This window comes from Ochlerotatus camptorhynchus, unplaced genomic scaffold (genome assembly GCF_037179485.1).
Source record: "Ochlerotatus camptorhynchus isolate MF236.1 unplaced genomic scaffold, CSIRO-AGI_Acam_v1.1 ptg000002l, whole genome shotgun sequence".
NCBI lineage: Eukaryota > Metazoa > Arthropoda > Insecta > Diptera > Culicidae > Ochlerotatus > Ochlerotatus camptorhynchus.
Genome location: NW_027040494.1, coordinates 2,964,338 through 2,992,244, shown reverse-complemented (window position 1 = coordinate 2,992,244; position 27,907 = coordinate 2,964,338). Strand labels below are relative to the sequence as shown.

The 27,907-nt window shown below is 40.7% G+C and overlaps 1 protein-coding gene across 1 annotated transcript in view; it reads left to right on the top strand.

The window, feature by feature from the left end:
* The first annotated feature begins 7,990 nt into the window (after positions 1–7,990).
* Positions 7,991–27,907, top strand: part of Drl-2 (Derailed 2) — a 275,456-nt gene continuing 255,539 nt past the window's right edge. The window contains exon 1 of the mRNA XM_065225169.1: positions 7,991–8,832. Coding sequence (XP_065081241.1) covers positions 8,718–8,832 — 115 coding nt within the window. The 5' untranslated portion in view covers positions 7,991–8,717. The remainder of the gene's footprint in view (positions 8,833–27,907) is intronic.

The following is a 27,907-nucleotide window of genomic DNA, read 5'->3' as shown; positions in this document are numbered from 1 at the left end:
CCACATCAATACAGCTACTCGAAACAAATTCTTGTCCCAGAGTTTTCATATTAATTACAATATCACTAAAAAGCTTCTTAAAACGTGATAGATCTTAATTTACACTTATCGCGAAAACTGATATTTTTTGACTTGGTACAATTAAAAAGTATGCGGAAAACAGATGAAATCAGCGCCAGCGAAAACATACCAACCGTTCGCGGGCAGAGCTTACTGCGTTCATTGCTGTATAAAAATAGAGATGCAAATTAATGGATTTTCAAATACAAAGTAACGGCTCCGGGAAGCGTGATTGCCTCTCACCTCAATCGACCTGGCTTCGATTCCAGCAGGCGCCGTCGGAATGTTCTGAGGCATAAAATCTCTGATCACGAGACGTAAAGTCGTTGGTCCTCTGTCCATGAGTTGATTGGTCGATAGGTAACGATCAGGTGTGGGAGCTGCTTCCCTGGCGTCGGTACCATTGGTACTCAGTACGAAAATCAAGATCGACGGAAAACAAATCAAGGAACAAAAGTATCTACAGGGACGAGTTTTTCCTTGGAGTGTTATCTCTTTTCAATTCACCAGTGGAATCTTGTAAACCACTATTGTGAGCCATTAAAGATATACAATGGCATTCTTCAGCAAAGTTGCTTCAAACAGAGCAGTTTCACGTCAAATGACGCATCGATCAGACTCGATTTTCTTCGATTTGCTTCATGTTTTGTATAATTTTATGTTAAGGGCAATCATTCACATTTTTGCTAAAACAAAGTTTAGGGAAAAATAAAGTCTTTATTGAAATAAAAGTGCAGTAAATTTGGTATAATCATTTTGAGAAAAAAGTAATTATAAAAAGTGGAAGTGATGTTTTAGGTATACTTTGGTGCAATAAGACCACTGTAAATGTGCTTGGGTCTCGTAGAATATTAGAAAAGATTTCAATAAAAGGAGCTAACAAAAAGTTCAACATTTCACCAAAGTTAACCAAGATTTCTGAAAATTAGTGAATGTAAAGGGCTGTAGACAGCTTAGGTGGGGGGGAAGGGGGGGTTGCAATCATCCATGGCCCATACAAATATTTTTTTTTTTGTATGGACAATTGTCTACGTACGGGGAGGGGCGGGGGTCAAGAATCCAAAATAACTGTCTACGTAGCTAATGAACAGCCCCTAAATATTTTGTTCAAGTTTTACAATATTTCGAAAGTTTGCAAACATTTATATATTGAACATGATTTTTTTTTAATATTTATCACTTTTTTGATTTTGTTTTTCTCTAAGTTACTTCAAATTAAATACCGTTTATATGTTTTTTATATGTTTATATGTTTTTCTAGAAATAATATATTTTTGCGTATAAATGTTTCTCTTACGTCAATTTGAATATTTTTGTTTTGAAGTTAATTAATTCATTTTATAAGGCTCAATCGAATTAAATTTACAGAACCGATGATTCTTGTTTACTAAACAATACATATTAATACTATAGTCAAAAGATACAACACAATAAACGCTTTATTGTATGTTGCAGAATAATTTCTCAAAATGGGATTATACCATCTGTTCTCTGTTTATGGCCGTATGACTCCGCCCATTGATTAAACACACGGTGGCTCTTTATCCAGGATTCGCTCCTCAAGCCACTGCCATAAAAAACTAGCTTAGATAGAATCTGTGTAAAATCCTTCTGGGTGGGGTTGCAGCGCGCTTAAGAGCGGCGCACTTCGACCGTCACCAAATGAGAAGTTAACATAAGCGCAACAATATCTTCCGTTGTCCCATAAGCCGCCTCCATCAGAACGGGATCCGTTTCCAGGGGTTTCATTGTATGGCAGTATCGCCAACGGAGGGCGCTTCTATTGCAGCAATGGAAGCAAAACGTGGTCAGCACTCACACACTCATCACTAAACGGTTGCTTTCCAAAGTCGACGACGCATCGACCGAAAGAACTGCTGATGGAGGACAATGAGGAGCACCACACAATGCAATGGTTGCTGCTGAGTAAACAGATGATTGCGTGACACACATTGAAAGTAGCCTGCTTCTGTCGACAGCTGAGTGAACACTGTCAATTCGATTTGAAGAGATGTTTTCGTGCAACGATTTATTGAAAAATGGTGAATATGCCCTTTTTTAATTTGCAAGAATTAAAATGGTCGAATTTTAGAGCAAATGTGAATGATTGTCCTTAACAATCAATTATGCAAGGTTTATGAAAAATAGTAGAATCTCGGGTCGAACATCATTATTTGTTGCTATTTGGCCTGGAATTGCTCAATACATTGTTCTACAACTATATCGAATAATTAAAATGTTGATGTTACAAACTCGCTAACTTATTTGTGACATACTCAATGCTCGACAAAGTTGTAAATAAATTAATAGATAGATAGATAGAAAAGAGATGGAAAATTGCTTCCTAAACCAATGTTGTCTCAATCAGTGCTGCAAAATATCAATACCTACCAAATGTTGAATTTCACTTGCCACCTGATGTCATTATCAGTTCGTACAGTTAGAAAATCAATTTTATTCGCCTCAATGTCAGTGCGCAAATGACATTGACATCGTAAAAGGACCGCATAGGGGAAATGTCTCTAATGTTGGCCTATGGATCTAAGATTGGGCCCATCGCTAAAAATGTGCTATTTATCAATTTTATCTAGATGAACGCGTTATTGAGACGTTACTAACGGATATTTTTGGTTGCTATTGAAAATTTATTCGATTGCTGAATTTATGTATGGGCCCAAATTGGGGAACTTAGGTTGACATTACCTGCATTTCCCCTATATTCAAAGTTCTTCCGCATTTTTTTTTTGGTACACGCCAGCTAATCTACTATGGTACTTTTTACTTAAAACTAATGGATGTTTTTTCGCAGAATATAAAATCACTGCGACCTGTAATTTGATCTATTGTCGTATATCACGTTTTCTTAGTTTAGTGCATGTCGTATTACTCCATCACTATTGAGAAATGATTATGTATTCGGTTTTGATATAGTTGTCCTTCTTGTCTTCATCGCAAGGAATCGATTTTAATTGAAAGGTCCCGCTATCTATACCCTTCGAAGACTGAGAGCAACCTCCAAAGACAAGAACATATGGAGCATAGAGAGCAGCTCCAACTAATCAATGTATTTGACCTAAATACGGCTTCTGAACAATTGTGCATGTTCTGTAGAAGATATTTGGCCCAAAAATAAATATTTACAACTGCATTGTGTGCATTACAATGCACAATTTAAATCAGCCAATAAATTAATAATGATAAAAATTTATCAACTGCCACTCATACTATAGCCTTCGCAAAATTTTCCAAGATGGAATTTTCTTAAATACTACTTACAGTATGTGTAATATGAGGTAAATTTTAATAAATAAAACAACAAAAACATCGGGTTCAACTTGTAATGTGCTACTTATCAAAAAATATAAGACCAATATTAGAGTGGTCCGAAAAAACAGCATTTTTGAACCACTTCACCGATTTTTTGGATCAAAAAGTCAAATGAAAGATTATTGAATCTAGTTTTTAGGGAAAATATAACTATGAACTTTAATCGTAGTTTTACATTTAAAACATTGCTTGTAATCGATTCTCATAATTTTCATGGTCTCGGAATCATAGGCACTATTGCATGTAATAAAACCAAAGTAGGTTTTTTCCCTCCATATGCTTAAACTAAGATTTTCCCAAATGTTTAATAAATTCCATAAAAATAGCGTCTTGGAGAATTTTTCGAAGGGAAAAAATTGGAAATATGATGATTTTTTGGCCCTCACTAACACGAAAGTTTGCCTCTCACATTTTTTTCAACTGAATTTCTTAAAAAGATGTATGAAGTTTTTGTAGATATTGATTAATTACAAATTTTGTGAAAAACTCAAATCTGCATCTCTGCAGAGCCCACAATTGCCTGTAGACTTCTTCAGTGCCATGTACTCAATCATCACTACTAAGAATTTAAGTCGTAGAGATACTATATTATTAAAGTTTAAGGCTGATTAAGCAATCGTTGAGTGTATTCGTAATTGTTTGTAGCAATGTGAGTTTTTCCTTGATTTTTTTCCGTCGATTTTGTTTTGCGTGCTGAGTACCAATGCAACCGACCCCAGGGAGGCAGCTCCCACACCTGGACCCTACCTATCGACCCATCAACTCATGTACCATGTACCAACGGCTTTACTTCCCTTCCGAAGGAAGGCTGGATCAGAGATGTTATGCCTAAGAATATCCCGGCGGCGCCGACTAGGGTTAAACCCAGGCCTGCTGGGGTGATAAGCAATCACGCTTACCACTACACCACCGGTGCCACTGGAATTTGAGTTGAAAAATCAATATTTTTTATGGCGTGGATTATGTTTCTTTGGGCAAACAAACTTTTGCATAAATAAATTAATAAATTATCCATAAGAAATAAAAATTCTCATTAAAAAAACTTCGAAATGATCCATAAAACTTCGGTGAGAATCCCTTAAAAAGTATGGAGGATCCATAAAAATTGTCGTTAAGATCCACATATTATGTAAAATTTAGCAACATAATTGTTCAAATGTACCGCTAAATTTCTAAAGAGTGAGCATTTAAATTGTACGAATTACTCATACATATATTGCGAATGATCCATAGAACGTTCACAATGAACCATAACGTAATGTAGATCCATAGAAAATCAAGTTTGCGCGCTAAAAATATAGTCATGATCCAAAAAATGGGATTCGAACCACAATATTATGCTCAGTAAGCAAAATCGGTCACTGCTAAGCCACCGAGCTCCTTTTCTTTTTTATCATCATAACAAACCATTACAACTAACGATTGGTAAAGCCTGGCAACATGAAACTATTCAAGTGGATTTTTCCCAGGTACCCATCACATTATTTCAAGGTTGTATATAACCAGAAAAATTCGATAAAACATGGTTGATATCAGCAATAGATGTCGTTGGGTAAAAAAGTTATGGCTTTTTTTTAATGCAGCAAACCGGAAAATCTCAATGAAAAAAAAATCTAAATTTAAAACATGGTTTTTCTCCAAAATTGCATTAAATTGTCAAGTGATTTTCCATAATTTAAATAAATTTTTGAAGTCCAAATTTTGTCGCAGGATTTGGAATTTTGAACACTACAGGGTGAGTGGGTAATTGGATCGAATGTCATAGTAATACATTGATAGAATAAACTCATAAATTCTGATAATTAGGAAAAAAATAGCACTATCTTCTAAAATTCTATTCTGCTTAGGACTTTAGAGATCGCGGATAAAGAATTTTTTTGAAAATCACAAGAGACAATGTTCAAGATGTGGAGGCTAACCAGTTTTTACATAACTAAAATTTTCAAAAATTCAGACTTTAAAAATTCCTCAAATAAAAAAAAAACAAAGACCTCAGATAGAATACTCTTGGACTAAAATTAAACTTAAACATTTTAACACCTAACACTTAAATTTTGAAGAAATGTCTAGAGAATTTAATTCAGAATGTCAGCTAAGGTGAGAATTTTAATCCGCTACAATTGTCTCTCTCTACTAGAGAGTCTCTAGAATGCTTAAAGAATTCAGAGGACAATCCCAAAGAAATGTGAAAATAAGCTGCATGTAATTTTGTAAAGCATTTCATGAAAACTGTAGTATGGGTGAATCCCAAAAGTAGTAAAAAGGAGATTTTTTTAAGATTATGACCAGAAGTGCAGAGAATTTTGAAGGATTTTCAGGTAGCATTCTAAAAGAATTCGGAATGAGAATTCAAAGTGAATTAACTTTAGCAAAAACTTAATTATAATATGGAAACAATTCGTAATCTACTCCTAATGATCACTCTGAAACTAGAAAATCTCTTAAATGTTAATCAATCATTCAATTAATTCAAAACAATTAAAAAAAAAAACGTTATCGAACTTCAAGCTTAAGATAGTTTTAAGGAAATCGCTACGAGAATTCATAAGGATTTTGAATCAATTTAAAGAGATTTTCAAAAGAGGAGATTTCACAGTGAATTTAGATTTATATTTCCTCAACATTCTGAATAGCATTCCAGAACATTCTGACATAAAACAACATTTAGGGATTGCAAAAGTTGACAAAGAACTACATGTTCAAGGCTTATATGCTACTTAAGATTCTAACTTTAATCATTTATAATCAGTTCAACAGAAGATCTGAATTGAATTCCTAAGTGATTCAAAATAGATTTGATGGGAATCTTTAAAAAATGAATAGCAGGTGAATTTAAAGGGAAGTTTACCGCCCAAGAATATTTTTTTCGGCACATTTTTATTTTTTCTAAAAATGTTGGGAAAAATTATCAAAAATTCAAGAAAATATTTGTTTTCCTTAGATTTCTCTGAAAATTTACATAATTTTTTTTTTTATCTCATCATGAAAAAAATGTGACCCTTAGCAAAACCGAAAAGTTGTTGTTTTGTGGTTTTTTGATGATGACTTCTACTTTTTTTTTGCATCTGCATTTTCCTTGAAAAATGTGTTCTTTTTAGATTTTTGATGTATTTTTCTAATATTTTTAGAAAAATCAAAACGTAATTATTTTTTTCAGAGCGATGAACTTCCCCTTAAGGAGGATTTTAAGATAATTCTATGAGAATTCAAAAATAATTAGGGTTTTTTTTCCTCTGTTCGGGACATAACACCACTGCGACCAGTAATTTGATCTATTGTAGTATATCCGTGTCCTTAGTTTAGTGCTATTGAGAAATGATGAAGTATTCGGTTTTGATACAGTTGTCATTCTTGCCTTCATCGCACGCAATCGATTCTAACTGAAAGGTTCCGCTATTTATACCCTTCGGAGTGTTGAAACACCCTCCAAAGGCGCGCCCCTTTGTCAGTCAAAATTGGATTCCTTAGCAAAAAAAACAAGACATGACACCGATAATGACCATGCATCAGAACCCTAGTCTTAACCACTTCAAACTAGGAAACAACGAATAGAAGATTAGGAATCACATAGGTGAAGACTAACTAACTCATTTTTTCCTTGTTTCAAGATCATCCTCGGTCCACGCAACCCGAGGACTTATCACTATCAACAAGGCATAAAAAGTAACAAGGACTAAGATGTGTTCCTTTGATTACTGAAAAAAACCTGTTCCCCTAGTTTGAAGAAGTCAGGACTAGGAATCGGTGGTAGATCTTACATCCCGTAACGTACCACGAAAAGGTGATCTACCCACGTTACGGGGCGATAATTAGGGTTAATGGCGGCTTGAGCACCCATTGACTGTTTTCGGCAACAAAAATTTAAACGATAATTTAACTGAATTTTCCCATCAACACATTTCACTGAATGTATTCTACCGATTCCTTAGGCTATGCGCTCCAATCTGATAAAAATGTTACAGCTGAGCAATCTTTTTATGCCAGAATTTTCTTATCATAAAATATACGCTCTACAAAATGCCACTACCACTCTCTTATAAGAAAACGAAAAAAAAAGTCTGTAAATCTTACGTAGTAAGTGCATGGGTCCTTAAGAAATTGGCTCATTCGACAGAGCTGCCCGATAGAGTTGACTTCAGTTTGTTCTACAGTTGGAATTTGATTTTTTTTTTTTTTTGCTGAATTCCGTTAACAACTGTTTACTTTACGTGAATTACACAAGAAGAAATGTAATTGAATAAAATTGTTATTTTCACCAATGTCACAAATCCTCACATATTCTGTATCATTGTGAAAACGTCATTTAAAATAATCACCGCTCGATCAACCACCTTTCCAGCCAATCTCCATAAAGTCTGTTCGTTCAACAAACAATAATTTGGCATTTGTATCTCTTTTCGCCATACAGCACCACCAGCTCATCAGCATCAACATCGCAGTCCATTGCAGAGGTGGTAATCAAATTAAAATGCGACAAATTGCGAAAACCGATGCATTAATCATGTGGAGCGTTAAATCAATATCTAATTACGAGTGAAAACAAAAGCTGAGGAGATAAAAATTAATAATAAATTGAGCCCAACCGTTTCCGCGGTTCCAAATCTGCCTGGGTCCCCGGGAATGGTGAGTGATTGTGCCCCGGAGTGCACCTGAAATGAAAATAATTAAAAATTCAAATTTTACGAGCATCCGTGATGAATATTCATGATGAGCCAGCCTGCTGCTGGGACCGATTGCCGGCCTCTACCCGTGGTGAAGTGCACCTGATGGATTATCGTTAAAAAGCTCGACCACTTGATGCAATAGTGGAATTAACGTTTTCCCCCCCTGCGCAAACGCGTTCAACGAGAAAGTGGGTGAAAGCCCACCGAGCAGTAATGGACGAAATCTCGCGTAGTTCCGCTTCCGTTGTCCTCCCAAACGTCATCGTCGACGTCGAGTGAATGAATGATGATGATACTGATGCTCACTCTGGCTCAGACGCTGGAACATGGACGCGACAGTTGAAATGATTGATGAAGCAAAATACGCTACGCTGTGCAAATAACGAAACAAATAATTATAAATTTATGCTGAAATTAATTTGATTGTGTCTGTGGAGCCTATCGCTCGTCGTCGTTGTCGTCGGTGTATTTGTGCAATTAGTGCCTGTGCGCGTACACTCGATGGTGCGAAGTCGTCTGTAATTCTCTTTCAACTCCGACTGCTGTCCACTGCTGCTACTTAAATAATGCTCTGAAAATCGCAAGTGATTAATAAGTGACACTCGTGCGTCTCGTGAAATCTAGTGAAATTCAATTCGCGCCAATCTCAGTGCTCGCACTCTGAAAATGACCTCCCACTGGAATATCTTCCCGCTGCTGCTTCAGGTGCTGAGCGTGGTTCAGCTCTCGCATGGATACTTTGACCTGTTTCTCAACCACTCGGAAGTAATAAAACTAATGGGTAAGTAAGCTTTCGTCTTTCTTTCCACATCCCTTGGGTTTGGCTGGTGTTTTTCCCCTTTCCGTGCTGCCAGACATTATCGTGGGAGGGAGAAGGTACATGCAACAGTTTATGTGCAGTTGAAGCCATGTGGGTGACAGGTGTAATCAATTGGAAGTTATGGTCCTGGCTGGGCTAATGGGCCTCGATCTGGAAGTATGGGTAGCACTGCGGCAGCATGAACAGTGAATTACTAAGGAAGGATTTTACTCCTTGAAGATGATTGGTAACGCGTAGAGTAAAATGCATTGTGGGAGTTAAACACTCAATGGGATATGAGTTACTTGGTCAAATCATTCGAGCAGTTTTAAATTACTGAATAATTGGGGAGAACTTGAATGAATTAACTCTAACATTTCGGTTTTTTTTGCGTTTCCACAGAGTGAGCACGATTATTTGCACACAGAAGAAGTCTTGTTAACAGATTAGCTATTAATGATTTTTTTTTTTTGTTAAACTGCCAGGGAATCATTTCTTTTTCTATTCACTAAAAAAATAAAGGGTTGTGTCCTAGACACGAACGCAGTATGACGTAGAACTGCATTTTTGACTATTATACTTTATCTTAAATTTTTCGGTTATGATTCAATTCGCGACAATTCACGTTAGCATAATCAGAGCACCGTTCGTATTACGCATGAGATAATGTATTTAAATTGAATGTAATGGTTAAGAAATGCCAGAATTTTCCCTACATAACTACATTGGGTTGATCAATGTTGAGCTATTTTGCTGTGATCAAATTCGACATCGACTACAATAGGAACTGACACTATTTCGTCACACATTTTTTGTTGATTTGCACCTCAGTATAGTACTCAAAAACGCCATGCATGTTGTGGGATTTTTTTTCTGTGTTGGGGACATAATACCACCGCGACCATAACTTTGATCTATTGTGGTGTATCCTCTTTTGATTTTGCCGTAACGCAATTGCAAGATGCTATTTATATGAGCAACCACCACTACTGTTGTTGGCAATTATCCCAAACAGGTAATGCATTCCTTATGAAATGTATAACTTGATTGGGAGCAAATTTTTAGAGCTCTCACTCTCTAGTTTACAAAAACGGCATCTGTCTTCATCAACTTTTCCGATAAGTTTAAGGTGATATTTACTAGGACAGTGTCCTGTAATCAAACCAGTATATGTACTCAAATCGTGTTTCGATAAGGTCAGCAGTTTTTGTGTGTGCAAAGCGTTGGGCTCTATGAAACGTTTTGATTGCCGAGCGTTTAAGGTATTATTCCAGTTGCACTGTACCTTTATTCTTTCGCAGTTATTGAACTCCATTTTAAGAGCACAAAAAGATAATCCTAAAAATGGTTCAGGGCCAATAAATTGCATTGATGATCCCACTTTAGCCAATTGATCAGCTTTTTCGTTCCCTTCGATTCCGCAATGACCAGGAACCCAGTATAGGTTAACCTTATTACAGTAGGACAAATGCTGCAATAGCTTAGAGCATTCCCAAACCAGTTTTGAAGTGCAAGTTTTGGTTTTTAGAGCATTCAACGCTGCTTGGCTATCTGAACAAATACATATGTTTGCATTTTTATAATTTCTTTTTAAGCAAATCGTGGCACATTCTAGGATGGCATATATTTCAGCTTGAAATACTGTTGGCCATTTTCCCATCGGCACCGATAGGCTGATCCCAGGACCACTTATTCCAGCCCCAACCATATTATCTTGTTTCGATCCATCCGTATAGAATACTATTGACCCAGGACCAAAAGATGGCTCTCCTGTATTCCAATCATAACGAGTCACTTCAGGAACTTTGAATTGGTGATTGAAGTTGTTACGATTTAACATCCAGTCTTCATTCATTAAAATTAGTGGATTTATTTGAAACTTTTTTAAAATGCTCAGATGTCCAATATGATCTCCATCAAAGAAATTCATGGACCGTTTGAGCATCAGAGCACTTTTCATTGCATCCATTTGAATAAATTGATGTAAAGGAAGAATATTGAGTAGAGCATCTAATGCCTTCGAAGGAGTACTACGCATTGCTCCAGTAATGGAAAGAGTAGCAAGTCTTTGTAACTTGTTCAATTTAACTTGTGCCGTTTGTTGTCTGGTTTTCGGCCACCAGATTAGTGATGCATAAGTGATTCTGGGTTTAACAATAGCCGAGTAGATCCAATGTATCATCTTCGGCTTTAGACCCCATTTTTTACCAAATGATCTTTTACAGACCCAAAAAAGCATTTGTTGTTTTTTCTATTTGTTGTTTCATATGTCTGTTCAAGCAGAGTTTACTATCTAGGATTACTCCCAAATACTTAACTTCTGACGACAGTGATAATTTAACATCTCCTAGTTTAAGATCAGTGGTAGAGACTCTACGTCTTTTGGTAAAGGGTACAATTGATGTTTTCGCAGGATTTATGTTCAGTCCTTCTTGTGTGCACCATGATAGTGTGAATTTTAATGCTTTTTGCATTCTATCAAATACAATTTTATCAAATTTTCCGCGAACTATAATAACAATGTCGTCAGCAAATCCGATTACTTCAAATCCTTGATGCTTTAACTTTAAAAGAAGATCATCAACTACCAGAGACCACAGAAGTTGAGAAAGAACTCCTCCTTGGGGACAGCCTTTTACAGCTGTTACTTTTACTAGTGCATCTCCAAGATTAGCTGATATTTCTCTTTTGGATAGCATCTCCACAATCCATTTAATTATGTTTTCATTAAAGCCACGATTTCTCATGGCGTTTATCATTGACGAAAAAGACGCATTGTCAAATGCACCTTCAATATCCAGAAACGCTGCTAATAGAATTTCCTTTGCTGTGAAGGTTTTTTTCTGTTTTAGTAACTAGCATATGAAGAGCTGTTATGGTGGATTTGCCTGACTGATAGGCGACTTGGGCTCTACATAGTGGGTTACCATGAAAAACATCTGATTTGACATATTCATCTATAAGTTTTTCTATTAACTTCAAAAATATTTAAAGGAATACGGTACGGATGGGGCGGACAGGAAATAACCAGAACAACACTTAACAATGAACAAGTTTTATTAACGATACAGTTATCTTGGTATGACTGCTCTCTTCAGTGTCTTGATATGGAATAACGCTAGAAAATTGATTGGAGTGTTCAAGACAGCAATCCAACGCCTACTTTGTTAACACCCCCTCTCGTTTGGGTACTCCTAGCTTCGTCCTTAATTCCTCGAATCGGCCAGCGTCCAAGGACTTGGTAAAGAAGTCAGCTAATTGGTTCTCACTTGCAATTGGTTCTATCAGCAGCTTCCCAGCGGTGACAAGATCCCGAAGAAAATGATGTTTGATATCAATATGCTTCACTCTCTTGCTCTCCACGTTCTTAGCCATGCCGATGCACCCACGATTGTCTTCATATATGGCAACTGGCTCGATCTGCTTTTCACCCAAATCGCCTAGGACACCAATCAACCATATTGCTTCCGATGCTGCAGCGCTTAACGCCACATACTCTGCTTCACTTGATGTAGTGGCGACCGTCGTTTGTTTTTTACTAGACCAGGCAACAGTCGATCCAAACACCTGGAAGACAAATCCGCTCACTGACTTCCTGTCCTCGGTATCGGTAGCCCAGTCTGCATCCGCGAACCCAACTAGTGGTTTTGCTTGAACATCCCGGGTTAAAGTCAAGCAATGATCCATCGTCCCTCTCAGGTAACGCACTACTCGCTTGAGCGCGGTCCAGTGCTGTTGTCCGGGTTGAGCTTGGAATCTCCCCAGGTACCCGACAGGATAGCAAATGTCCGATCTCGTTGATACCATCACGTACATTAAACTTCCCAGTAGCTCACGATACGGTACTCCATTAGCTTCGGAAACTTGACGATAAAGCTGCAACCCTTTCTCCATCGGGGTCCTTGTAGGATTGCATTCCAACATGCCAAACTTCTGGAAGATCTTTTCTAGGCTTGCTTGTTGAGACAGCATCATCTTTCCGTCTTGTCGATTGTAGCGTATCTTCATGCCAAGGAAATGGCTAAGCTCTCCACAGTCGGTCATGGCGAACATCCGGGATAATTCGTTCTTCAATTTCAAAATTGTTGACAGCTTCGCTCCCGCTATGAGAAGGTCATCAACATATAGTACGACGAAAATGGCATCTTCCCCCCTCTCGTCGGTACGGGTGTACAGGCAATAATCGTGCTTGGAACGAATAAAACCTAACTTCAGCAGCGCTTGATTGAACTTCTCGTTCCAGCAGCGAGGGGACTGTTTCAAGCCATACATACTCTTTTTCAATTTGCACACCGTGCCAGCTCTCGCCTTGACGCCGTTCGGAACCGCCATGAATATTTTCTCTTGCAGCTCACCGTGAAGAAACGCCGTCTTCACATCCATTTGGTGGAAATGGTACCCTTTTTGAACACCGACAGCCAGCACAATACGGATTGTCGTCAGCTTCGCCACAGGTGCGTAGGTTTCGTTGTAGTCCAAACCAGCTTTCTGCAAGAAACCTTTCACGACCAACCTTGCTTTATAGCGCACAGGGTTTCCTTCTTCATCCTCTTTCATGCGGAAGATCCACTTTGACTGCAGCGGTTTGACGCCGGTTGGGCATGGCACCAATTCCCATACCTTGTTGGCCTCCAGGGATTTCAGTTCTTCATCGATTTTTGGTCATTCCGCGCGTTGATTTCATCGTACGAATCCGGGAAATCTGGGAATGTTGAAATTTTTCCAGCAGACGTTGCTCTGAACCCAGTTAGAAAGTCAAGAAACTTACCTGGGAGCCTGCGCTCCCGTTCACCACGCCTAGTGTTTGACTCTGAACAGTCTTCACCTCTTGATTGTGAAGGGAGCGCCCCAGGTTTTTCAAGTTGCTCCTCAGGTTGTTCGTCTAGTTCAACCTGATCCTCGTCATCACTTAGCACAGGCATCGCGTCTTCGAACTCAACTTGCTGGTCATCTGGCTGCTCTTCCAATTCAGCTTGCTGGTCATCTTCGACGGCCGGATACAGCATTGGAATCACCAACGGTACCCTCGAATCTTGACTGTCTTCAAAAGCGTACGGTAATGAATTCTCGTCAAATTTGATGTCACGGGCTACGAGGATTTTTCTTGACGTTCTATCCCAAAGGCGGTATCCGTTGGGAGCATAGCCCACCATCACCGCCTCGCGACTCTTGTTGTCCAGCTTTTTCCGGAGTTGACCTGGCACCCATGCAAATGCTTTGCATCCGAAAATCCTCAATTTCGATAGATCAGGTTTCACACCGGTCCAATACTCAGCAGGCGTACGGTTGTCCGATAGAGCAGCAGTAGGGCAACGATTTAATATATACGTACCGGTAAGCACTGCTTCCGACCACATGTACTTGGGCATATTCGAGTCGATCAGCATTGTCCTTACCTTTTCAATTAGCGTTCGATTGAACCTCTCGGCAACACCGTTCTGTTGCGGAGAATATGCTACGGTTGGCTGGATTTGAATCCCCTTTCGCTTGTAGAATGCTTCTTGTTCTTTAGAGCCGGTTGATCCACGGTTAGCTTGCTGATTCGTTTTTCGAACTGGGCGGTCACCATCGCTTCGTATTCTTGAAAACGACCAAAAACCTCGGACTTCTTCTTCATCACATAGATGCACGCAAAGTGACTATAATCTTCGATGAATGAAACAAAATACTTCGATCCATCCCAGGCCGGAGGATTGATTGGTCCACACACGTCCGAGTGAATCCGCTCTAGTAGACGACTAGTTCTTTCACGAGTTCCGTCGAAGGGTTCTCTGCATTGCTTACCGAGCACGCAAATGTCACAGAACCCGATAGCATTGACCTTCGGACCAAATCCTTCCGCCACACTATACCGGGCCAACGTGTTCATCGTGGTCTGACTGGCGTGACCCAAACGACGATGCCAGACTTTTCCAGCGTCCGATGCGCATAGATTTGCGGTAGCTCCTGACACGTCCAAGTTTAAATCCAATTCGTACAAATTACCTCGTAGATGCGCTACTCCAATTACTGAGTCATTCTTTTTCATCATCGCTTGATGCTTTCCACCACGGCTTGTGAATAGTACGTCGATTCCCGCTTGGGACATCTTCTTCACGGATAGCAGGTTTCCTATCAGCTCGGGCACGAAAATCACATTTTTCATTTCAAACTTCACACCTTCTCTTGATAGTCCAGTAACTTCACCTTCGTAGTTTCCGATAGTTGAACCACCATCTTTGGCTACATCGATCACGAAGGGTTGTTTGAGTTTCCTCACCGACTGCATGCATTCCAAAGTGTTCACCAGATGGTCGCTGCATCCAGAATCCACAACGAAAACTGACCTCTTATGTTCCGTCTTCGTCGGCATCTTGTTCACTATGAATGAAACTGATTTGCTGTTAACGGCCGCATTCACCTTACCTTCTGGCTTCTTAACATAGCAATCTTTTTGCATATGTCCCACCTTTCCGCAACGATGGCATTTTCCGGTAAACTTTTTGGTCTTCTTATTTCGTCCTCCGACAAACGCTGCACTCCTATCTTCACAAGAATCTTCCATCCGATCAGACCGCTTGGATTCCTCCGCCAACAATCGTTGCTTCACGGTTTCCAACGTCAGGTCCTTTTCGTTTATATTCTCTAAAGCTGTTACCATGGAGTCGTAGCTGTCGGGAAGGGTCAAAAATAACTGTGATACCGTATCGTTCTCCTCCAATTTCGCACCAGCGGTCTTGAGCTGCCGTACGATGTCGTCGAACTGCTGGAAATAATGCCGCATTGAAGTACCCTCCTTCATCCGAAGTCTTGCCAGTTGCTTCCGTAACAGAGTCTGACTTGCCACAGACTTCTTCGCGAAGGTGTCTTCGAGTGCCTTCCACATATCGCGAGCCGTCTCCTTGTCCCGTACTATGCCAAGACATTCATCGGAAAGGAATCCGACCAGTAGTGACTTCGCTTTCCGATCTGTCTGCATAAACTTCGCTCTTCCAGCATCCATTGCACCAGGAACTTGCCCCGTAAGCGCTTCTGAAACTTCCGCCGCATCCAGGTAGAGTTGAACGCGAAAACGCCAGTTCTCAAAGTTCGATCCGTTTAGCTGCGGAATTCCAGAGCCTTCCTTCGTAGACGAGCCCATAACCTAAAGGAATACGGTACGGATGGGGCGGACAGGAAATAACCAGGACAACACTTAACAATGAACAAGTTTTATTAACGATAAAGTTATCTTGGTATGACTGCTCTCTTCAGTGTCTTGATATGGAATAACACTAGAAAATTGATTGGAGTTCAAGACAGCAATCCAACGCCTACTTTGTTAACAATATTGATGAAAGACTTATTGGTCTAAATGATTTCGGTGAGGTTTTGTCTTTTTTGTTTGCCTTAGGTATGAACACCACCCGGACTTGCCTCCATATTTTTGGTATGTACCCTAGAAGAAAGCTCGATTTGAAGAGCTTGATTAAAATAGGAATTATTAAAGTTTTGCATTTTGGATATGTGCTGGAAAAATTCCATCTACACCTGGGGATTTGAATGGGCTGAAAGAGACTTTTGCCCATTCAATTCTAGAGTCTGTAAATAGAATGTTTGCTAGATTGACAGCCTCCTTGTTGAACACTACTAGTTCACAAGAGTTATTCATTCTAGTAGTACCATTTTGTTCTTCACATCTTAGAGATGTATCTTGTATGCAGTCAGTAGTAGGACTAGACCCTGGAAAATGAGAATGCATCATCATTTCCAAAGTTTCTGTTGCATTTATAGTAAAAGAGCCATCAGCTTTTTTAAGAGCTCCCAGGCCGTTAGAATGGTCCTTTGAGAGAACTTTATGAAGCCTTGCAGTTTCAGGAGTGCTTTCTATGTTTTCACACATGTGCTTCCAGTCTTTTCGCTTGGATCTTCTTATTTCTCTGTTATACTCACTTAGAGCCTCTTTATACTGAGACCAGTTTGCTGTGCATTTGGCAGAATTTAATAGTTTCCTAGCCCTTTTCCTTAGTTTTTCTAATCTATCATTCCACCATGGCACATTTCTGTTAGTCGTGCGCACCTTTGCAGGGCAACTAATATTATAAGCCTGATTTATATTGCTTATTAAGCAATTAGCAGCTTTTTCTAGCTTAGAAATTGAATCAAAATCCTGTCAAATGGGCTCATTTAGACTCTGAAGACTGAAGCTGTATAGCTCCCAATTTGTTTTACGAGGATCTCTGTAAGTTTCCTTTAATACATCATCAACCGTGAATTCAAACATAATTTGCATACACCCAACCGGTGGATGTAAGATTCGCTTACAATTATGTGGGATTCATCATCAGAGGATGTAAGTGGAGACCGCATGAACCGAGGATGCGATATACCTAGCTGCGGTCCGATGTAAGAAAATTGGAGACCGAAAAATGTGGAGTGTATTAGTGAGTGAAATTAATTATGTCGAAAAAAAATAGAAATAAGACTGCCGACTGGACTCGAACCACGGACGTTGCGACTATCAGACCTGTGCTTTCTCCACTGCTCTCTCTATGCTTCTGAATATGGTCAGCCTAAAAGCAAACATGAAGCGCTCATTTTCTCGCATGCTCGACTTCGTATGCTTTTTCTGCAGGAGAGATTCGAGATAAGTGTGTGCGTCGTTCTACAATGTTCAACAATGTGCGTCGTTCTACAAGCTTACTGGTATAGTCGAAAGCGTAGATTGAACCAGAAATAAAAATGCTCGACTTCGCATGCTTTTTCTGCTGGAGAGATTCGAGACAAGTGTGTGCGTCGTTCTACAATATTCTACAATGTACGTCGTTCTACAAGCTTACTGGTATAGTCGAAAGCGTAGATGGAAAACGAAATAAAAAAGACAAAAAACCATTACATCGCCTGCATGGTCAATTTCTAACATTCGTTGCGATGTTCATGAACAGAGGATGATAGGAAACGGAACTAACATTCATTGTAATAGATTTTTGGTTTGCGTGTATGATCAGATAAAGAAATTTCATCCGATACATGCCAATTTAATATACGATCTGAGATTGTTGGACTGCAAAGTGTTAGATCCAACACCTCTTCCCTTATTGAATTAATGAATGTTGGCGAATTACCCTTATTTTTTTTATGATTACTTTATTTGTACAGGCTCAATCGAATAAACTTTACAGAGCCGAGTTATTCTTTGCGTTCTACATTATTACTGTCTTAAATTTAAAGTTAAAGGAACTGGACCGAGTACTCGCGGTTGTCTCGAGGTTAGTGGAGATTTACAATTTTTTGGATGGGAAAAGGGAAGAAGGAGGTTTGAAATGTGGTTTACGATAAAACTATTTAATTAATCCTAAAGCATGAAATTATTTCTATTCATGTTGAAAACAAACATTGAAAAAAAAAACCCCACGCGTACAAAATACAAACTAAACACAAGGTTAATCAAACTTACAATCTAAGGTTAATATCCTTAAAGTAAACATATATGAGTTTCATAAACTCCAGATCGCGTCTAGCCAAAATATCCCGAACTGGAACATTAGGTTGTCTACCTCGAGCCCGAAGGGAATCATAAAAATGTGATCTGACTCCACGATACTCCACACAAGACCAAAGGATGTGATCAGCGTCCTGGTAACCTTGTCCACATTCACAGAGATTGCTGTCTCCCAACCCCACACGGAACAAGTGAGCGTTTAGACAATAGTGATTGGACATAAGAGGAGACATCACGCGAAGTCTCGACTCAAGTCCAACCCTTTGAACCATGCAAACTTCGACACCTTAGGGATAATTGAATGTAGCCATCGTCCCAAGCTCCCTTCACACCATTGATGTTGCCAGCTAACGAGCGACTGCAGACGATAAATAGAGAAAAATTCATTATAGGCGATCTGTCGATCATAAATGTCGCCTTCCATAGCGCCCACCTTCGCAAGTGAATCCGCCTTCTCATTGCCCAAAATTGAGCAATGCGAAGGGACCCACGCGAAGGTGATGATGAAAGAGCGCACGGATAAAGCACTAAGCAGCTCTCGTATTTTCAAGAGAAAATACGAGAAGTGCTTTACCGGCCTAATGGAACGGATAACCTCGACAGAACTGAGACTATCCGTAAAAATAAAGTAGTGGTCTGGAAGAAGTGAAGCAATAGTTTCCAAAGTGTAGTGAATTGCAGCCAGTTCAGCCACATACACAGAACAAGGAGCTTCAAGTTTTCGAGAGGCGCTATGAAATTCATTAAATACACCAAAACCAGCGGACTCCTCTATTAGAGATCCATCTGTGAAAAACGTTCTTGCAGAATCAACATGGCCAAACTTTGCAGAGTATAATGACGGAGCAATCATAGTACGAAGACTACACGATTGGGAATATTTCTTGAAGGGCTGACATCCTGTGTTAAATATAGATAGTACAAAGTCATAAAACATGTTTGAGGATTTAGCTCCAGAAGCTTCTCAAAGTTTTCGATCACCAGTGGGTTCATTACTTCGCAACGGGTGAGGAGCCTCAGAGATAACTCTGAAAAACGGACGGATAGTAGCAACATGCCCGCCAGCACTTCGAGACTCATAGTATGAGTCGAGTGCATGCATCCTAACGCAATACGAAGACAACGATACTGGATCTGTTCCAGCTTGATGATGTGCGTTTTAGCTGCCGACTGGAAGCAAAAACTACCGTACTCTAAAACCGATAAAATCGTTGTCCGGTACAACGTCAGAAGATCTTGTGGATGGGCTCCCCACCACGTTCCGGTAATTGATCGAAGAAAATTGATCCTTAGTTGGCATTTTCGTCTCAGATACTCAATGTGGGATCTCCAGGTGCATTTGGAATCGAACCAGACCCCGAGATATTTAAAAGACATGGAATGAGTGATCGGTTTACCCAAAAGTTGAAGCTTCGGTTGTGCTGGGCTATGCTTCCTAGAAAAAACGACCAACTCAGTTTTCTCCGTGGAGAATTCGATACCTAGCTGAATAGCCCAAGTAGACAAATTGTCCAAGGTATCCTGTAAGGGTCCTTGCAGGTCAACCTCTTTTGGCCCTGTGATAGACACTACGCCGTCATCTGCAAGTTGTCTCAACGTGCAATTGTCACTAAGACAGACATCAATTTCTCTAACGTAGAAATTGTACAAAAGGGGGCTTAAACATGAGCCTTGGGGGAGACCCATGTAGCTAAATCGAAAAGCTGTACACGCAAACCAAAAATCTATTACAATGAATGTTAGTTCCGTTTCCTATCATCCTCTGTTCATGAACATCGCAACGAATGTTAGAAATTGACCATGCAGGCGATGTAATGGTTTTTTGTCTTTTTTATTTCGTTTTCCATCTACGCTTTCGACTATACCAGTAAGCTTGTAGAACGACGTACATTGTAGAATATTGTAGAACGACGCACACACTTGTCTCGAATCTCTCCAGCAGAAAAAGCATGCGAAGTCGAGCATTTTTATTTCTGGTTCAATCTACGCTTTCGACTATACCAGTAAGCTTGTAGAACGACGCACATTGTTGAACATTGTAGAACGACGCACACACTTATCTCGAATCTCTCCTGCAGAAAAAGCATACGAAGTCGAGCATGCGAGAAAATGAGCGCTTCATGTTTGCTTTTAGGCTGACCATATTCAGAAGCATAGAGAGAGCAGTGGAGAAAGCACAGGTCTGATAGTCGCAACGTCCGTGGTTCGAGTCCAGTCGGCAGCCTTATTTCTATTTTTTTCGACATAATTAATTTCACTCACTAATACACTCCACATTTTTCGGTCTCCAATTTTCTTACATCGGACCGCAGCTAGGTATATCGCATCCTCGGTTCATGCGGTCTCCACTTACATCCTCTGATGATGAATCCCACATAATTGTAAGCGAATCTTACATCCACCGGTTGGGTGTAGAGTTTCCATGAGAAAAGCTCATATGTTTTTCTGACAGCAAATTGTTCAAAAAATTATTCATTAATGGAGACAATCCATAAGCGTGGAGTTTCTCTGAAAGAACTTCAACGGATACTGAATCAAAAGCTCCCTTGATATCCAAGAACACAGAAGCCATTTGCTCTTTCATAGCAAATGCTAACTGAATTTCCGAGGAAAGCAACGCGAGACAGTCGTTCGTTCCCTTACCCCTACGGAAACCAAATTGAGTATCTGAAAGAAGGTGGTTCGTCTCAACCCATTTGTCGAGGCGAAAAAGGATCATTTTCTCCATCAATTTCCGAATACACGACAGCATCGCGATGGGCCGATACGAATTGTGATCCGACGCGGGTTTATCAGGCTTTTTAATGGCTATCACAATCACTCGTCTCCAATCGTCGGGAACAATATTGAGCTCCAAGAACTGATTGTACAAGTTCAACATGCGCCTCTTAGTGGCGTCTGGGAGGTTTTTCAGCAAGTTGAACTTGATTCTATCAGATCCCGGGGCAGAATTGCCACACGAAAGGAGAGCGAGTGAAAGTTCCACCATTGAAAAAGGCTGACTGATTTCGTCTACCGAATTCGCGGTTTCGTGAGGAATCAACTGCGACGGCACGGAATCCGGACACACTTTTCGCGCGAATTTAAGAATCCATTGATCCGAGCATTCCTCGCTTTCGTTGTTAGTAGACCGGCTACGCATTCTTCGAGCCGTACTCCAAAGCGTATTCATAGACGTTTCGCGCGACAATCCGTCTACAAACTGCCGCCAGTAACCCCGTTTTTTGGCCTTGATGAGGCTCTTGAGCAGAGGTGGCAACAGTACATTTTTTGAAAAACCATCGTCCAGAGCGAAACAAAACAGCCAGCACACGGGCGGCCGTTTATAACTACATTCCAAGCGAACAGCGGAGATAGAGAATAAATAAAATCTCGCAGCCTGATTTTTCCAAACAGTTTACTGTAATGAAATTTTAGCTGCAGGCTTGCGTGTGACAGTAAATTACCAACTCCCTTATTTACGCATAATTTTAACATCAATGCTCATGAGTGGTCAGTCTTCATTCTTATCTTTTAATTCCATGCAATAAACATCAAATAAATGCAGTAATTAGCCAGAAATCAGCAAAATTCTACACGACATAAATTTATGTCGCGCGCGCCGCCGGTCTTGTCTGCTTCTTTGTGCGAAAATGTTCTGTCGCTGGCAGAAAACAGTTTAGAAATGTCATGACATTTTTGCCGCTTGCCAGTTTGTTTTTGTGTGTCGTCAAAATGGTTATCGCAAAAAGTATCAAATGTTAAGGAAAAAATGTTAAACTCCAGGACTCGTGCCACCACTGCTCTTGAGTTCGCGTTCAAGGGATGTGTATGCGTCGAAATGCTCGCGTGTTCCGCGTTTCCGAAAAAGTTTAAACGCGTCGGACTTTTTACGGTAAACCTCCGTGCATTGTTGATCCCACCAGAGCGATGGTGTTTTCTTACGGGTTGACGATCGCGGCACACTTAGTCCAATCGATGTTACGGGTTAGATCATACGCGACGTTAACGGATTCTGACGAGTTGAACCCACTGGCAATCGAAATTTTGATCGGCAGATGATCACTACCGTGCGGATCCTGGATTACATGCCAAGTGCAATCCAACGATAGTGAATTGGAGCAAAAGATGAGGTCTAATCTGCTACCATTCGAGGATGGACCAGCCAAACGTGTTACTTCTCCATTGTTAAGTATTGTCATGTTGAAGTTGTCGCAGAGATCATAAATCAAAGTAGAACGGTTATCATCGTACAGCTCCCCCCAGCCTGTACCGTGGGAGTTAAAATCTCCCATGATCAACCATGGAGCGGGAAGTACCGCACATATGTCGAAAAGTTGTTTGCGATTAACAGAGACTCTAGGAGCAATATATACAGAAGCAATACAAAGGCTCTTACCTTTAATGGTAGCCTGACATGCGACAACTTCAATACCGGGGAATTCGGGAAGATTCACTCTATAGAAGGAATGGCACTTTTTGATCCCCAAAAGTACCCCTCCTCCACGTGAATCCTCACGATCCAATCGAATAATGTTAAAATCAAAAAAAGGGAGATCAATTTCTGAAGAGAGCCAAGTTTCACAGAGGGCAAATGCATCGCAATTATTGTTATGAACTAAATACTTAAACGAATCTAATTTCGGAATAAGACTTCGACAATTCCACTGTAGAACAGTGATCAAATCCCCGACCTCGTTTGGAAAATTATCCATCGAAGGAGATGATAGCTGCAAGAAGGGGCCATTTTGAAGTCAATTGCTTCAAGAAGGATTTCACAGTGGGAAGCAATGTGAGGACAGTGCTTTTCAGAGGATCAGAAATGTTGAGGTATTTGAGAATACCGTCCACAATAAAATTACCCTTATTACATATATCAATATTTCGCTGAGAAATGAAATCGAAAAGTGACTCACCCCTTTTGTTGATCCCCGAACTACTCCATATCGTATGATGGGCGTTGGCATCACATCCGATGATAAAGGCTTTATTTTGCCTTCTGCAGTATGAGACAAAGGCTGCAACATCAAGAGGAGGTACATCATCAACGTCGCCAGGAAAAATAAGCGGATGCAATGAAAATCTCCGTTTTTCCTTTCGTAGTTGGCACCTCTAACGAAATTGCAGCAATATCTCTGTTGATAAATTCTGTAACAGGTGTAATTTTAGCATTACTGTTCACAAGAATTGCAGCTCTTGGTACAAGCTGAGTATTGTCATAGATATGTCCAAGGCTCTTGAAGAAGCGCTACGTCCAGTTTGCCTTTGATGAATGTCTTACATAGAATTGCGGAAGCTGCCTTTGCATGATGAAGGTTTTCTTGTATAAATTTGATACTTGTTCCGGTCATTTCTAATTCTGTGAGTTACTATTTTTACCAAAACTGGCATTATTGTCTGCCTTTATTACATAATCAGGTCGATTACCCAGAGGATCCGTGAACTTGAAACAAGAGGTGGGCAACACAGAATTTCCATTATTTGTTGCTCCACTAGTTCCAGGAGGGCACTGTTCAGCGTTGTGCAAACTAAACTCAACTTCTGCAGAAGCATTGCAGCTTTCACCGCTAGCTTCTGTTCTTTGTTGGTTAGTGTGTGGTATAACAAGTTTATAATGGCAACCCTGCCGATAACGCCTGTCATGCGTTACTGAAATATCCCACCTTGTATGCACATACTTGACGCGTCACCAAAGTTTTCGAGTTAGTCGAAAGTTACACGAAATGTCATGCCTCAAATAATTTCTTACTGAGTATTTTTCTACCCGAAATTAATTTCAATTGACTCAAATTTGAGAATATCTCATATACTCACTAGTAGCTTATTGAACGATAGTCATGAGAAAATCGAATCTCTTGTTCCGTTTTTGTCAACAACAAAAAGTGAGAGTGAGATGCAAAACTCAAAATTACCCAAAATTAAGTAAAGAGAACTTAAATTTAGGGTAATTTTTTCTCTGTGTATCTATATAGGGGAAATGGATGTGATGTCGGCCTATATGCCCCTAATTTGGGCCCATACATAAATTCAGCAATCGTCTAAATTTTCAATAGCGACCAAAAATATCCATAAGTACCGTCCAATGACGCGTTCATCTAGATAAAATTAATAAATAGCAGATTTTACAACCTTAGAGCTATTTCCCCTATATAAAAATAAATTTCTGTCTGTCTGACCCTTGTCGACTCGGAAACTACTGAACCGATCAACGTGAAAATTTTCTGTGCGAGGGTTTTAGGGGCAGGGAAAGCTTCTTATGATGGTTCGAGACCCCTCCCCCCTCTGTAAAGGGGGACTCCCATACAAATGAAACAGAAATTTCTGCATAATTCGAGAACTAATCAAGCAAATTGAACCAAATTTGGCATGTGGAGGGGGTAGCCCCTTAGATAAGAGGGGGAGAGGGCTACGTACAATATAGCATGCTTTTTTTAATTGAATCCCGAGCAAGGCCGGGCACAATCAGCTAGTATATATATAAATGAACTTTTGTCTGTCGGTCTGACCCTTATAGACTCGGAAACTACTGAACCGATCGGCGCAAAAAATTGTATGCAGTGCATTCATATTGTATGCAATCTGGGAGAGTTCTTCCAAATGCCATAACCTAAAACTGCAAAGGATCCAGAACAAGATCATTTGGATGATCCTAAACGGTCCCCTGCGGACTCAAAATTCTGAGATCTGTGTGGCTTCTGGAACCGAGGAATCACCCAACACGCTCTGTAACGAATGCCTCTTACCTGTCCTGCTGCCAGTATGCTAATGCCGCGAACGATGCTTGGTGCTGCGCAACCGGGCGTGTGATGCCGAAGATGGTGACGCGTCAAGTATGTGCATACAAGGTGGGATATTTCAGTAACGCATGACAGGCGTTATCGGCAGGGTTGCCATTATAAACTTGTTATACCACACAGTTAGTATCACGCATCTCAGCGTCCTCAGTATTTACACAGATTGTAGAACTTGAACAGGAGTGTTCTGCATTGCCCTTACCCTTATTGTCATCAGGTTTATCCTCTTTGAGACCTTGTTTATCTCTTGTATCATCTGATTTCGTGGAGGCTTTTTTCCTTATATAGGCAACTCCAAATTTGTAATCCACAGTAAATTTGCAGTCTTCCAGAGTCTTCATAGAAACAGCATCAACAGTGAAGACAAGCTCCACGTGATGCTGTTTGACCGTGTATCTCTTAATAATTCTCCAGGAATCAACCATTAACCCTTCATTTTGACTTTCCACATATGCAAGGATGTCCTCATTTGTGTCCTCAACACTGCGTGGAAAGAAGCCAAGTAGTATTTTAGGCCGAGGAATATCTTTCTCATCGACTGCAATGAGACTAGCTTCTTCCCATGGCTTAATACTGTGAATTGTAGCCTTTAACCACTTGGCGGTGTCGTGATTCTTACAGATGATAATCATGTGACCCGACCGGAACAGGCAGCTTCCGAACTTTGGTTTTATTCTTTCCTTCCTTTGTCCAGCCATCGGGCAGAATTCCAATCCTAACAAAGTTTAATGCCTCACTGTTAGACGGTTTTGGGGAGCCATTGTTGTGGGATAAAACAATACTAAAAAAATACGTAATTTTTTTCAGTAGCTCCATCATTAGTTTTAAATTAGGTCTCTGAAGCAGAGAAGAGAGTGAATTTTATGATAACGCAACAGGCAGTTGTTTTCCCTATCAGAAGACGGTACTTTCAATAATGAACAAAATGTTGGTTCATATGTCAGAGAAATAGAGGGCGTTTATTTTTTATTTATTTTTTTATTTTTTGATTTTTAGCCGTAGGCTAGTTGATCTCGTCCATGAAAGGTGGGGCCTCATAAGGAGGACCCCCAACAGAGTAGTTTTTACTGTGTTTACTTTAACTAAAAATTGATTCCTGGCTCGATCGTACATTTACACAACATATAAAAGACACATCATTAAAATCTGAATAAGACAGAGCTCCACACTGAAGGAACTGGGAGGGCCCCCAGCAAGCAGAGATGTCCCAACACCCGGAAGGAATTTAAAAAGACTAAACTTTAAAATACAATGCAGTATCCTTTAAAAAGCGCATTACTGCTGCCAGTGTGGAGGGATCATCACCCAGCATGTCGCGTATGCTATTTGGAAGCCCGTGGAATTCCCGCAGTTTCTGATACTGAGGACATACGTATAGAATGTGCTCGATTGAGGCTGGAGTTCTACAACCGACGCAAGTCCTGTGGAACGGCGTTCCAACGAAATTGTGCGAGATCTTGGTGTGACCGGTCCTCAAACGCGACGCTATCTTCTGATCCCGCTGGTTCAACTGTTCTGTCCATTTCCTCGTCGTCCCTTTGATCCGTCTGATCAAGAGGGAGCGGTTTTGGGTCCACTCTGCGTCCCAAGCTTCTCGTTATTTTTCTCACGATCCAGCGCTTGACATCGTGTAACGGTACTTCGTTGGTATAGCGAGGGGCAGATGGTCATGCCCCAGCCAGAAAGTCAGCTTCAGAGTTGCCTGGTATTCCACAGTGCCCCGGAACCCAGCAGAATACCGTGTTTGGTGGCGTGGACTTTATCTTCGCCTGTACCCAGGGATGAGTCCGTGAGGACCAGGATCGGTCGGTTGGAGAGCGTTGTAGCAGCGATGAAGATGGCAGCAGCTTCAGCAGAGAAGACAGAACATTGCGGTGGTAAGCTGCAGCTGGTTGGTGTGATTTTTCCGGCTGGACCGATACCGACCCCGGCCCGAGAGCGAAATCCGTCCGTGTATCGGTGAGTGTGCGTGGGGTATTTTTTTCCTAACATTTCAGCTACAGTCCTTTTCATGGCCACGGAATTGTCTCCGGCTTTGACAGTGGACCCTGGTCACTGGCGGAGATCTTCGTTGGTAGCCGTGCAGAGGAGTATGTTCCCCTCGTCGTGGAGGAACATCCCTTGATTTCCGGATATCTTCGAGATGAAAGCAGCGGCTTTGGTGGCGATAGCTGCGGTTATACGGAAGCGGAAGGGCAAGATGCCTGCGTCGATGCAGCGTCAGCGGCCGTGGATGGCAGCAGGCCAGAGACAATCCGGACGTAGGTGTTGTAGACTGGTGCTAACGTAGCTAAAAGCTTATCCGTTGCGATGCAGGTCATCTCCAACCCGTATAGAAGGCGACTGTCGATAATTGCACTCGCCACGTGAAAACGGATGCTGCGGTTGTTCGATCTATTCTGTCGGGAAATGGTCCGGATGAGATTCACACGGCTGCGGCAATTTTTCTTGACTGCATTGAAATGCTGTTCAAAGTTGAGGAATCGGTCAACGAGAACTGCCAGAACTCGGATGGTCTTCTTCAGCCGTATGGACTGGTCGTCGATTTTGATCGGTGGTCCGCTAATTCTGTGTCGAGAAGGGCAGACATGGCACCTGATGCTTTTAGAGGCTGATAATTCAAAGCCTACTGAGTTGGCCCACCTGGCGACGGCGGAGATTGCCGCTTGGGCTCTCATCCTTGTACGTTTTGGCGTGGGTCCGTTGGTGACGATGAGGATGTCGTCAGCGTAGACGAACACATATGTGTTTCTCGGTAGTTGACGGAAGACCCCGTTCATCGTCACGAGGAACAGGATAACGGCGATAACCGATCCTTGTGAGA